At 46.2% G+C, this 14,840-nt stretch overlaps 1 protein-coding gene across 1 annotated transcript; it reads right to left on the bottom strand.

Moving 5' to 3' along the window:
- Positions 1–5,846: 5,846 nt before the first annotated feature.
- LOC128688562 (uncharacterized) lies at positions 5,847–11,810 on the bottom strand. Its single transcript, XM_053776805.2, has 7 exons — positions 11,671–11,810; positions 11,127–11,515; positions 8,727–10,271; positions 7,257–7,549; positions 6,937–7,119; positions 6,531–6,786; positions 5,847–6,238 (listed from the first exon to the last, which is right to left on the bottom strand). The coding sequence occupies exons 1-7, from the start codon at positions 11,681–11,683 to the stop codon at positions 6,077–6,079; spliced, it is 2,841 nt and encodes a 946-aa protein (XP_053632780.2). The 5' UTR covers positions 11,684–11,810; the 3' UTR covers positions 5,847–6,076.
- Positions 11,811–14,840: the final 3,030 nt, after the last annotated feature.

Genomic DNA, 14,840 nt, shown 5'->3' with positions numbered 1-14,840 from the left:
TCTGCTTGACAGTACACCTTGAGTATGCTCCACTTTCTTGGGTTGCCTGCCCCCCCTCTCATCTGCGACTGCTTGACAGAGTAGAGAACAGAGCAAGACGTCTCATCTCTCGCCTGGACCCATCCTGGATAGATCTGTCATTTCAGCAGAGCCTTCAACATAGGAGGGATGTGGGTGGCCTTACTGTTATGTACAAGGCCAATATTGTCAAAATACCACACTTGGATCCACTTCGAGGACAGCGTGAAACAAGCTTTTATGCCACAAGACGGGCAGAAAGCAGCAACTTCACTCTGGCTGTACCCTTCTCCAGAACATCACTCCATCTGAGATCATACATACCCAGGATGACTCGAGTATGGAACACATCTGTACAGCATAATGATGTCAACGAGATAACGTCAGTTGATCAAATGAAAATGCTGGCCCACAGATGGCTCCAACTTCATCCTGTTCCCTACTTGTATGTCTCATAACAAAAATGCTTTCAAATGAGCTGATGTAGGTAATAGCTCTTAGCTTGCCAATAAAGTTAGGAATCCTTAACCTGTAAATAGCTGTCAATAAAGCTAGGATCCTAACCTTGTCAAACCCTATAGAGAGAGAGAGAGAGAGAGAGAGAGAGAGAGAGAGAGAGAGAGAGAGAGAGAGAGAGAGAGAGAGAGAGAGAGAGAGAGAGAGAGAGAGAGAGAGAGAGAGAGAGAGAGAGAGAGAGAGAGAGACAGAGAGAGAGAGAGAGAGAGGGTGGGAGGGGGGGTCGGGAAGCGAAAGTAAGAGTGTCTCAGCAAGTGAATGTACAGGAGAAAGTTCGGCTGTTTTTACCGTAACGGTACATGTGTCTTTGTTAACCTATGTGTGTTTGTGTGTGTGTGTGTGTGTGTGTGTGTGTGTGTGTGTGTGTGTGTGTGTGTGTGTGTGTGTGTGTGTGTGTGTGTGTGTGTGCCTGTGTGCCTTTCATGCAGAATTGTACAGCCTAGAGCAAGTCAGAGCCAGGGAACACTCTCCCTGGAGCATATGAGAGCCAGGAAACACTCTCCCTGGAGCATATGAGAGCCAGGGAACACTCTCCCTGGAGCATGTGAAAGCCAGGGAACACTCTCTCTGGAGCATGTGAAAGCCAGGGAACACTCTCCCTGGAGCATGTGAGAGTCAGGAACACTCTCCCTGGAGCATGTGAGAGCCAGGGAACACTCTCCCTGGAGCATGTGAAAGCCAGGGAAAACTCTCCCTGGAGCATGTGAGAGCCAGGGAACACTCTCCCTGGAGCATGTGAGAGTCAGGGAACACTCTCCCTGGAGCATGTGAGAGTCAGGGAACACTCTCCCTGGAGCATGTGAGTCAGGGAACACTCTCCCTGGAGCATGTGAGAGTCAGGGAACACTCTCTCTGGAGCATGTGAGAGTCAGGGAACACTCTCCCTGGAGCATGTGAGAGCCAGGGAACACTCTCCCTGGAGCATGTGAGAGCCAGAGAACACTCTCCCTGGAGCATGTGAGAGTCAGGGAACACTCTCCCTGGAGCATGTGAGAGTCAGGGAACACTCTCCCTGGAGCATGTGAGAGTCAGGGAACACTCTCCCTGGAGCATGTGAGAGTCAGGGAACACTCTCCCTGGAGCATGTGAGAGCCAGGGAACACTCTCCCTGGAGCATGTGAGAGTCAGGGAACACTCTCCCTGGAGCATGTGAGAGCCAGGGAACACTCTCCCTGGAGCATGTGAGAGCCAGGGAACACTCTCCCTGGAGCATGTGAGAGCCAGGGAACACTCTCCCTGGAGCATGTGAGAGCCAGGGAACACTCTCCCTGGAGCATGTGAGAGCCAGGGAACACTCTCCCTGGAGCATGTGAGAGTCAGGGAGCAGTACAATACAACAGTGATGATAACTTCTGTCTTCTGGCTTTATACTGATAAAAGATAGGTATTGTTTTCCCGTCTCTTAAACGACATAATTAATACCAAGTCTTGCATTGTCTTCGTCCCTGGAATACCTGGGTAATGTTCTTCTTCGCTGGAATACCTGGGTAATGTTCTACTTCGCTGGAATACCTGGGTAATGTTCTTCTTCGCTGGAATACCTGGGTAATGTTCTTCTTCGCTGGAATACCTGGGTAATGTTCTTCTTCGCTGGAATACCTGGGTAAAGTTCTTCTTCGCTGGAATACCTGGATAATGTTCTTCTTCGCTGGAATACCTGGGTAATGTTCTTCTTCACTGGAATACCTGGGTAATGTTCTTCGCTGGAATACCTGGGTGATGTTCTTCTTCGCTGGAATACCTGGGTAATGTTCTTCTTCGCTGGAATACCTGGGTAATGTTCTTCTTCGCTGGAATACCTGGGTAATGTTCTTCTTCGCTGGAATACCTGGGTAATGTTCTTCTTCGCTGGAATACCTGGGTAATGTTCTTCTTCGCTGGAATACCTGGGTAATGTTCTTCTTCGCTGGAATACCTGGGTAATGTTCTTCTTCGCTGGAATACCTGGGTAATGTTCTTCTTCGCTGGAATACCTGGGTAATGTTCTTCTTCGCTGGAATACCTGGGTAATGTTCTTCTTCGCTGGAATACCTGGGTAATGTTCTTCCTCTCTGGAATACCTGGGTAATGTTCTTCTTCGCTGGAATACCTGGGTAATGTTCTTCCTCGCTGGAATACCTGGGTAATGTTTTCTTCGCTGGAATACCTGGGTGATGTTCTTCTTCGCTGGAATACCTGGGTAATGTTTTCTTCGCTGGAATACCTGGGTAATGTTCTTCTTCGCTGGAATACCTGGGTAATGTTTTTCTTGACTCAAGAAATCGTAATGACACGATTGCAAACAAACCATACCCCCGGCCGGGATTGAACCCGCGGTCATAGAGTCTCAAAACTCCAGCCCGTCGCGTTAGCCACTAGACCAGCTACCTAGTTGGATGAATCTTATGTGGCTAGCTGGTCTAGTGGCTAACGCGACGGGCTGGAGTTTTGAGACTCTATGACCGCGGGTTCAATCCCGGCCGGGGGTATGGTTTGTTTGCAATCGTGTCATTACGATTTCTTGAGTCATGTTGACGGCAGTGAAGGGACTTGAGCTAGAGTTCGTCACGGCCACGCTAGCTGGAGATTCGTCTGTAAAAACTTGCATTTGTGGTCACAGTGGTGCCTGTGCTAACCTTCCTATGGTGTAGAAATATACCTAGTTGGATGAATCTTATGTGGCTAGCTGGTCTAGTGGCTAACGCGACGGGCTGGAGTTTTGAGACTCTATGACAGCGGGTTCAATCCCGGTCGAGGGTATGGAATGTTCTTCTTCGCTGGATACCTGAGTAATGTTCTTCGCTGGAATACCTGGGTGATGTTCTTCGCTGGAATACCTGGGTAATGTTCTTCTTCGCTGGAATACCTGGGTAATGTTCTTTTTCGCTGGAATACCTGGGTAATGTTCTTCTTCGCTGGAGTACCTGGGTAATGTTCTTCTTCGCTGGAATACCTGGGTGATGTTACTTCTGTGTCTCATCTCTTAGTAGTTCATATGTTGGACCCGTATATAAACAGGTCGACGAGTGTGAATGTTCCCTGGCTTCTTGCACATGCTCCAGGGAGAGTGTTCCCTTTTTTCTTGCACATGCTCCAGGGAGAGTGTTCCCTGGCTCTCACATGCTCCAGGGAGAGTGTTCCCTGGCTCTCACATGCTCCAGAGAGTGTTTCCTGGCTCTGACATGCTCCAGGGAGAGTGTTCCCTGGCTCTCACATGTTCCAGAGAGAGTATTCCCTGGCTCTCACATGCTCCATGGAGATTGTTCCCTGGCTCTCACATGCTCCAGGGAGTGTTTCCTGGCTCTCACATGCTCCAGGGAGAGCGTTCCCTGGCTCTCACATGCTCCATGGAGATTGTTCCCTGGCTCTCACTTGCACCAGGGAGAGTGTTCCTTGGCTCTCATATGCTCCAGGGAGTGTTCCCTGGCTCTCACATACTCCATGGAGATTGTTCCCTGGCTCTCACATGTTCCAGGGAGAGTGTTTCCTGGCTCTGACATGCTCCAGGGAGAGTGTTCCCTGGCTCTCACATGCTCCAGGGAGAGTGTTCCCTGGCTCTGACATGCTCCAGAGAGAGTGTTCCCTGGCTCTCACATGCTCCAGGGAGAGTGTTTCCTGGCTCTGACATGCTCCAGGGAGAGGGTTCCCTGACACTGACATGCTCCAGGGAGAGTGTTTTCTGGCTCTCACATGCTCCAGGGAGAGTGTTCCCTGGCTTTCACATGCTCCAGGGAGAGTGTTTCCTGGCTCTGACATGCTCCAGGGAGAGTGTTCCCTGGCTCTGACATGCTCCAGGGAGAGTGTTCCCTGGCTCTCACATGCTCCAGGGAGAGTGTTCCCTGGCTCTCACATGCTCCAGGGAGAGTGTTTCCTGGCTCTGACATGCTCCAGGGAGAGTGTTCCCTGGCTCTGACATGCTCCAGGGAGAGTGTTTCTTGGCTCTGACATGCTCCAGGGAGAGTGTTCCCTGGCTCTCACATGCTCCAGGGAGAGTGTTCCCTGGCTCTCACATGCTCCAGGGAGAGTGTTCCCTGGCTCTCACATGCTCCAGGGAGAGTGTTTCCTGGCTCTGACATGCTCCAGGGAGAGTGTTCCCTGGCTCTCACATGCTCCAGGGAGAGTGTTTCCTGGCTCTGACATGCTCCAGGGAGAGTGTTTCCTGGCTCTGACATGCTCCAGGGAGAGTGTTCCCTGGCTCTGACATGCTCCAGGGAGAGTGTTCCCTGGCTCTCACATGCTCCAGGGAGAGTGTTTCCTGGCTCTGACATGCTCCAGGGAGAGTGTTTCCTGGCTCTGACATGCTCCAGGGAGAGTGTTTCCTGGCTCTGACATGCTCCAGGGAGAGTGTTTCCTGGCTCTGACATGCTCCAGGGAGAGTGTTTCCTGGCTCTGACATGCTCCAGGGAGAGTGTTTCCTGGCTCTGACATGCTCCAGGGAGAGTGTTTCCTGGCTCTGACATGCTCCAGGGAGAGTGTTTCCTGGCTCTGACATGCTCCAGGGAGAGTGTATTCCAAGCAAGATTGAAATTGATTTTTCTGGTGGCATTTTGGTTTCATATTTAAACTTTTTAGTTAGTAATGGTAGTTGTTGTGGTAGTGCTGGTAATGCTGGTGGTGAATGTGATTGTGGTAGTTTTTTGAGTTAGTGAAAGAAATGGTTGTTGTTGTGGGAGTGAAAGGCGGTTGTCATTGTAGTTATTGTGGTTGTGGTGGTGGTGGTGGTGGTGGTGGTGGTGGTGGTGGTGGTGGTGGTGGTGGTGGTGGTGATGGTGGTGGTGGTGGCCGGGAGTCGTAATGGTCGTTGTTCCAGTGAAGGAGCAAAAGTAGCAGCAGGGGTGGTAGAGGTGGCAGTGTGATGTCACCACACTGATCTGGAACTAACTTTCTCCTTGGTGTGTCCAGGTGGGGAGGAGGGGAGGTTTTTTTCCTTAGGTGGGTGGGGGTGCTGGTGGGAGAGGGGGTGGTGCAGGGGGTTTTGCAGAGGGTGGTGCAGGGGGTGGTGCAGGGGGAGGGTGGGGATGCTGGGGAGAGGGGAACCTCAACTTTCACACTTGACTGCTTTTATTTAGAAAGTTTCCACCAACAACAAAGGTGTTTGGAAGAATGCTGCTTAGGGAGAAAGCAGCGGGGCCAGGAGCTGAGACTTGACCCTACAAACCCACACACAAACTGTTGTAAATAATACCAATATTTAACTTATAAACTAATTTATAATTTATTATGGGGCATAATTTGTTATGAGGAAAGTGTCAGTGTACGCCTCTGAGTCACTAGTCTAAAGTTATCTCTTGAAATTGTAAGGAATTATCTAAAGTTGTAATAACAAAACGAACATTACAAAATAACATTTTATTAACAACAGTGTAAGGTAATATTCTCTAACATTAGAGTACAAGGTAGCATAATATGCTTACGTACATCTTCTCACACAGGAAGATTTCATCAGGGTTAGCACTAGCATACACTGCTAGCGAGCGAGGGGTTGAAGATTTATCCTGGCCTAGGTCTGCCATGGAAACCTGGGTTGACCAACTGGAAAGTGCCTCCCCATAGAGATATATTTCTATGTCTTGGTGATGTCCCGGATCCAGTCCAGGTAGTGGGCGACTTTGACGTAAACCCCGGGGACGCCCGGGCGACCGCATCCCAGCCCCCACGACACAAGACCCGCCAACTGCACTCTCTTATCCGGCCCTCTGCACACCAGGGGGCTACCACCGTCACCCTGCAGACACACAAACATAGAACCCGTTAATACAATCAAACAATATAGCATAATAAACTTCGTAGACAATAAACAAAGGAACAATCAATCAGAAGATGAGTACCGTATAATTCAGCTTCACACTGAGGCCCTTCTCAGAAGTCTGCTGAAAATAGCCTCAGTAGTAAGTAGAAATATACAGTACTCGTTCATATCATGTTAATGGAAATTTAGGCATGTTTTTATATCCAATAAACACCATGGTAAGTAGGTTTTGTTTCTGTTTGTCATGTATGGAATAACAATAACACACCTGACAAGTGTCCCTTCCTGCCTCGCCACCTGCACACAGATTGCCTTCGTACAAGGCGAAATCTCTGCCAAGGCGAGTCTGCTGCAGTGTAGCCTCACACTGACGGTCCTCCAAGATGGGCAGCTCCACCTCCTTTAGCACTTGGCTAAACTTGCCTTCAGAACCAAAGGCATCCTTTCCCCAGCCAGTGGCGTGACAACGCTGGTGTGTAAAATCTGAAAACTCATCCGGCAGACATACTGGAGTGATGTGGGGGCTTTGTGAGATAGAAAAGAAACATGTTAATTATAATTGTCCTTGCATAAAATAATTATATAAATAACGTTTATATCGATCATTTTATATCGATGATGTAACTAAAATTAATTCACAATTAAGAGGTGTCGGGTGTGAGGGAGGTACTTACTATGCAGAGAAGTCAATCGGGGATTCCAGTCTGACGACGGCAAGATTATTGTTGAGGTTTCCTTTGTAGTACTCTGGATGAGAGTACACGCCAGCAGCCCTCAACTCAACGTGGGTGTAGAACTCTGACTGTCCAGACACATCCCACTCTCCCAAACGAACCTTTAACTGCGATGGGTGAAGCCTGGGACGACATCGTTACAAAGATTAGTATTTGGGGGAGGGGGATTGAGCTACTGAAACAAAATATTCGTTTTTATTCTTTCGAGGAATTGGTCATATATTCCTTTTCCAAATATTCTTAATAGCAACAATACTCACCCTTCCATGCAATGGGCAGCCGTGAGAACGTGTCTGTCGTCGATGAGAGTGGCTCCACACTGGTACATGATTTGTCCATCTTTGCGCCTCAGAATGGCTGCCTGCCAGGGGTACTCTCCGAAATCAGCGTCACCCTCAACAAAGTGCGCAGTCTTGACGCGACCCAGGAGACCAGCAGCGTTGCGCAGCCCACAAGTGTACCTCTGACGGCGGGGCTTGTACACGGGCCTGCGGCAACACACATGATTGGGCCCACAACCGTTGGAACCAGGAGTGAAACCTGTTAACTGACGCTGAGGAACCAAAGATAAAAATCAGCTGCGAGTAGAAACAAAGAAAATCAAGCACATTAGACATTATTACTCGCAGGTGTTAGACAAAAAATTATATATATATATACGTATATATATATATATATATATATATATATATATATATATATATATATATATATATATATATATATATATATATATATATATATATATATATATATATATATATATATATATATATATATATATATATATATATTTAGTGAAGGGATTCAGGGAAACCGGTTATTTTCTTACAGTCGGACTTGAGTCCTGGAAATGGGAAGTACAATGCCTGCACTTTAAAGGAGGGGTTTGGGATATTGGCAGTTTGGAGGGATATGCTGTGTATCTTTATACGTATATGCTTCTAAACTGTTGTATTCTGAGCACCTCTGCAAAAGCAGTGATAATGTGTGAGTGTGGTGAAAGTGTTGAATGATGATGAAAGTATTTTCTTTTTGGGGATTTTCTTTCTTTTTTGGGTCACCCTGCCTCGGTGGGAGACGGCCGACTTGTTGAAAAAAAAAAAAAAAAAAATATATATATATATATATATATATATATATATATATATATATATATATATATATATATATATATATATATATATATATATATATATATATATATATGCAATAAGATCACAGTAAACAGGTGATTTCAGAATATGCAAAACAATCACTCTGAGAGAATAGAGAAGTTCCAAGCGCTTTCGTGACTACTCACGAAGGCGCTTGGAATTTCTCTATTCTTTCAGAGTGGTTGTTTTGCATATATATATATATATATATATATATATATATATATATATATATATATATATATATATATATATATATATATATATATATGCAGTAAACAGGTGATTTCAGAATATGCAAAACAATCACTCTGAGAGAATAGAGAAATTCCAAGCGCTTTCGTTACTACTCACGAAAGCGCTTGGAACTTCTCTATTCTTTCACAGTGGTTGTTTTGCATATATATATATATATATATATATATATATATATATATATATATATATATATATATATATATATGTGTGTGTGTGTGTGTGTGTGTGTGTGTGTGTGTGTGTGTGTGTGTGTGTGTTTGTGTGTAATTCATAGACTTGGTTCGGAGCATTCAAACGGAAGGGAAAGTAACTTACTCCCTGACGATCACTGGGAGCGCTGGCGAGGTCTGGTGCTTGTGTTACTTCATCTGTAGAGAGGTGTGCTGCTGCTGTCTCGTCATCTGTGCTGTTTGTCTCTCTTCTGACACGCGTTCCCTCAGTCATCACTGTCACTGCTTCTGTCACTTCCTCAGTTGTTTTTTCTTCCGTTGCTGCTTCAGTTGCCGCATCTTCCAGTACTCCTTCAGTAAATGCTTCAGTTACATCTGTCTCAATTACCGATTCAGTTGCATCTTTAGCTATTTCTTCACTCACACTCTGGGCACTTAAGTCCAGTACTCTACCTCTTCTTACAAAGGTCGCATTAATTACATTTGTTGCAGGCTTTTCCACTATGTCAGTAGCATTGGATAAAATGTCGGTGGGTTTGCTACGAGCATCGAGAAGTTCCCTAATATCGCCAGGGGCGCTACGACCGATAACATCCTCGTCGGCACAGAAAGGAATGGGGACGCATTGACAGTCTTCGCGATAAGTGGGAGCTAGAGGACGGAAAAGTGTCTGCTGAACTGACGCCATTGGCTTGAAACCGGTTTCAATCCTGCCTGGAAGGAATTCTTGCTTGACAACGACTGCAGGGACAACGGATGCTGATGAATCACTAGCACTGACACTCTCCAGTTGGAAATGGTGCTGCTGTTTCTGTTGAGTGAAGCCGTGTTGGAAACGGTGTTGATCTCTCTGTTGGGTGATGCCTTGTTGGAAGTCGTGTTGCTCTTTCTGTTGGGTGATGCCTTGTGTGATGCCTTGTTGGAAGTTGTGTTGTTCTCTCTGATGGGTGATGCCTTGATTCTTAGCGAGATTATGATTATTTTTTATCCCAAAGTTGGCCTCTTTCTTAATGTCCTGTCGCTGAAAGACTTGCTGACTTCCTAGCCCTTGATAAACATCGTGATGAGCTCCCTGATCCTGATATACATGTGTGTGGGAATGAGTATGATGCTCAATTACGGTAGGCTGAATGGCTTTGGCATAGACTGGCTTTGGCTCAGCGTACTCGGGTTTCGGCTCGACGTAGGATGGTAGAGCCGCAGCGTAGTTAGGCTTGGGGGGGGCATAATCTGCCTTGTGAGCCACGTGTACTGGCTTTGGGGCAATGTACTCAGGTTTTGGTGCCACATACTGGGGGGTTGAATACGAAGGACGAGGAGTGGCATATACGGGGCTGGGAGGTGGGTGATAGGAGGTCAAGAACGGGGCATAATTAGGGTTGGGAGCAGTGTAAGAGGGATTGAGAGCATCGTGACCCAGCTTAGGGGGAATCTTCTTCTTGGATCCCGGCATAAAAGGCTCCAACACTGACAGAAGTCCCGAGAAGGAAGAAGAATGTGTTGGGTCCTTTCCTGTTCCTGAGGAACTATATTTTCTATTGGGATAGACGGGAGGAGGAGGAGGAGCACCATAGCCATTCTGAGGAACGACTGGCTTGTAAATAGAGGATCCGTAATCAGGCTTGGGAAGTGGATAGCTGTAGAGTGGGGCTCCGTAATTTCCCTTCACTGCACCTGACTTCTTGTTACACTGTAATAAATTAAGATAGATTAGATTTACGTAAATTTCTAAAAGTGTTAGAAAATTGATTGGTTTCCTGTTTTTTTTATACGAAACTATAAAGAGATGAAATAGTTTATACGCCATTTTGTCTTTTAAGACAAAACTGAAATAATTTTTAAATATTTATGAGTTCAGCACTGGTGAACACTAGTTTAACACTGGTGAACACTAGTTTAACACTGGTGAACACTAGTTTAACACTGGTGAACACTAGTTTAACACTGGTGAACACTAGTTTAACACTGGTGAACACTAGTTTAACACTGGTGAACACTAACACTGGTGAACACTAGTTTAACACTGGTGAACACTAGTTTAACACTGGTGAACACTAGTTTAACACTGGTGAACACTAGTTTAACACTGGTGAACACTAGTTTAACACTGGTGAACACTAACACTGGTGAACACTAGTTTAACACTGGTGAACACTAGTTTAACACTGGTGAACACTAGTTTAACACTAGTGAACACTAGTTTAACACTGGTGAACACTAGTTTAACACTGGTGAACACTAGTTTAACACTGGTGAACACTAGTTTAACACTGGTGAACACTAGCTCTGTGCACAGTAAACACAGTTCAATATTAGTAAACATTACCTCAGAGCACACAATACTAGTAAATATTCAGTATACCACTAGTGAACACTAGTTCAAGACACACTATACTCGTATATACCCTGTATAACACTGAACACTAGTCCAGGATATACTATACATATCCATTACGACAATTGTGAACATTAATTCGGAGTATTACGCTCCTATATACTTAGTTTAACTAGTGTACATATCTAAAATATTGCAATATACACTTACATTGATACCGATACCGTACGAGCAGAGCTTCTCTCCGATACCCAAGAGTCGTCCCTCGCGGCTACCTTCCTCTGCCACCACTACACCGTCCACGCCATCCTCCACGCCACCCTCCACGCCGGCAGTACCCACAACGTAGGCAGTATGGGGCTCCAAAGGTAGGGGAGCATCTCCCAGTGTTTTCCTGATGAAGTAATCATCCGCCTCACCATCTGGGGTCTCCTGTTCAGGGCTGACGGAGACACTGAAGGTAGCTACTCCTGGGGTCGGAGCCTCGTCAATGAGATCCTTGCCCTGGCGAGGGGATTCAACACCCCAGGACCAGTCATCAGCAGCATAGACTGAGGCCGCCGCCAGCAGCAGCACCAGCACCAGTACGCTCACCACACCTGCAGATAAATGAAACTGGTTGTTAAAGGTTGCCTTTCGTATTTATGACTATGTATTATGAGCGAATTATATGCATTCGAACGATTATTTCATATAATTCGTGACATTTTTCACTCTACAGCACAGTTTAAGTACACAGTGAAGAGATACTCACTTTTAACCTTCATGTTTGGCACTTATTATTACTAACTGATATTAATACTTAATAAATAAATAAATAAAAATTTAGGCAGGCACGCTGGAGCGAACACCTCTCCAACCTGGTGAGTGTGGACTGACTTGCCAGCCACCCAGCCACGGTATATATACATACCATCAGCTGCTGCCATCTTCCGGCAGCAGAGTGACCTTCACCTGCCACATTCCAGGTACTCCAGCCGTGGCACTCCTGCTATACACTCACACTGATGACAACATAACCACACATTCCTCTGTGTAATCGGCAATATCATGGAACTTAGAGGCAAGGAGAGACAACTAATAACTCTCAGTAATACTGATGGTACTGAGTGCAAGCTATGGACTATTACATACAACTATACCCTTCCTTCCCTCTCAAGGAATTACACAAAAAATATTAACCTAACAAAGAAAACAAAAGAGTCTAGGGGCGTGAAGGAGGAACGCGAGGATCCCTTGGTGAATGTTGAGACCAGAAAGGGAAAGGTGTGCTGGGAACCACGCTAGTGTGTGTGTGTGTGTGTGGGTGTACTCACCTAGTTGTACTCACCTAGTTGAGGTTGCGGGGGTCGAGTCCGAGCTCCTGGCCCCGCCTGTTCACTGATCGCTACTAGGCCACTCTCTCTGAACCGTGAGCTTTATCATACCTCTGCTTAAAGCTATGTATGGATCCTGCCTCCACTACATCGCTTCCCAAACTATTCCACTTACTGACTACTCTGTGGCTACTAGTGTGTGTGTGTGTGTGTGTGTGTGTGTGTGTGTGTACTCACCTATTTGTACTCACCTATTTGTGGTTGCAGGGGTCGATTCATAGCTCCTGGCCCCGCCTATTCACTGATCGCTGCTAGGTCCTCTGTCCCTGCTCCATGAGCTTTATCAAACCACGTCTTAAAATTATGTATGGTTCCTGCCTTCACTACGTCGCTTTCTAGGCTATTTCACTGCCTGACAACTCATAGTATGACTGAAGAAATACTTCCTAACATCCCTTTGACTCATCGGAGTCTTCAACTTCGAGTGTGACCCCTTGTTTCTGTGTCCAATCTTTGGAACATCCTGTCTTTGTCCTCCTCGCAATATTTTATATTCGTTACCATGTCTGGTTGCAGGAGTCGAGTCTCAGCTCCTGGCCCTGCCTCTTAGCTGGTCGCTACCAGGTTTACTCTCTCCTGGCTTCGAAAGCTTTGTCGTACCTCTTCTTAAAGCTATGTGTGGATAGCGAAAAAAGGCATAATACCGTGACTAGAACAATAAGCAAATAACCCGCACATAGACGTTTCGGTCCGACTTGGATTATGTGACTTTTTAAATGGTCCAAGTCGGACCCAAACGTCGTCGTAAGGTCCTCTCTTCTATGTGTGGATCCTGCCTCTACCACTTCAATCTTAAGTAGTTCCACCTCCTGACCACCCTAAGGCTGAATAAATATTTCCTAACATCCCTATGACTAATAGTGAGTTTTCAGCTTCCAACTGTGCCCTCGTGTTCCTGCTTTCCATCTCTCAAACAATCAAACCCTGTTCACCCTGTCAATTCCTCTCAGTATTCTGTACGTTGTAATCATATCTCCTCTTGTCCTTCTGTCCTCCAGCGTCATCAGGCTGAGTTCCATTAACCTCACCGAGACTAGTCTCGCTTCAAACCTCTACACTTTTTCCAATTTCTTGACGTGCTTGGCTAGGTGTGGGTTTCATCCTGGTGCTGCATACTCAGAACTGGGCCTGACGTACACGGTGTACAGTATGGTAAAAGACCTTATTAGACGCAATAAAGCTAGTCTTAGATTTGCCAGATACGCATTTGCTGCAACAGTTATTTGGTTTATGTGCGCCTGTACTCTCTCTGATGTATTCTTTGCACTCCTAAAATTTCATAACTACACCTGTTGGACTAAACTCCAGGATCCATTTGTCACACCAAACCTACAATCTGTCCAGAGTCATGTGTAACCTCACCTGGTCCACGTCTGCTTGTATTCTCCTCATTTGTTTCGAGTCATCTGCGAAGAGGTATACCTCTGACTATTCCTTGTGTCATGTCATTCAGGTAAACAAGAAATAGCACAGGCCCTAGTACTGATCCCTGTGGAACCCCACGCTTATGCCTGTAAGTGTGAGTGTGTGTGTGTGTGTGTGTGTGTGTGTGTGTGTGTGTGTGTGTGTGTGTGTGTGTGTGTGTGTGTGTGTGTGTGTGTGTGTGTGTGTGTGTGTGTGTGTGTGGTGTGTGGATGTGTGGGGGTGTAGATGGTGTGTGTGGATGTGTGTATGTGTGTATTGGTGTAGATGGTGTGTGTGGATGTGTATGTGTGTGTGTGGGTGTAGATGGTGTACTCACCTAATTCACCTAATGTAGTTGCAGGGGTCGAGACTCATCTCCTGGCCCCGCCTCTTCACCGACCGCTACTAGGTCCTCTCTCCCCCTGCTCCATGAGCATTATCATACCTCATTTTAAAACTAAGTATGGTTCCTGCCTCCACTACATCGCTTGCCAGACTATTCCACTTCCTAACTACTCTATAACTGAAGAAATACTTCTTAACATCCCTTTGACTCATCTAAGTCTTCAGCTTCCAATTGTGACCCCTTGTTTCTGTGTTCCATCTCTGGAACATCCTGTCCATTCCACGCAGTATTTTGTATGTCATTATCATGTCTCCCCTGACCCTCCTGTCCTCCAGTGTTGTCAGACCGATTTCCCTTAACCTTTCTTCATAGGACATTCCCCTTAGTTCTGGAACTAGCCTTGTTGCAAACCTTTGCACTTTCTCTAATTTCTTGACGTCTTTGACCAGGTGTGGGTTCCAAACTGGTGCTGCGTACTCCAGTATGGACCTGACGTGCACAGTGTATAAAGTCTTGAACGATTCCTTAGTGAGGTACCGGAACGCTATTCTCAGGTTTGCCAAGCGCCCATATGCCACAGCAGTTATCTGGTTAATGTGTGCTTCTGGCGATGTACTCGGTATTATACTCACTCCTAGGTCTTTCTCCTTGAGTGAGGTTTGCAGCCTTTGGCCACCTAGCCTATACTCTGTCTGCGGTCTTCCTTGCCCTCCTCCGATCTTCATGACTGCATTTGAGGGGGTTAAATTCCAGGAGCCACTTTCTGAACCACACATCCAGCCTGTCCAGGTCTCTTTG

The sequence above is a fragment of the Cherax quadricarinatus genome, chromosome 70 (assembly GCF_038502225.1).
Source record: "Cherax quadricarinatus isolate ZL_2023a chromosome 70, ASM3850222v1, whole genome shotgun sequence".
Taxonomy (NCBI): domain Eukaryota; kingdom Metazoa; phylum Arthropoda; class Malacostraca; order Decapoda; family Parastacidae; genus Cherax; species Cherax quadricarinatus.
This window is presented reverse-complemented; position numbering and strand designations above follow the sequence as displayed.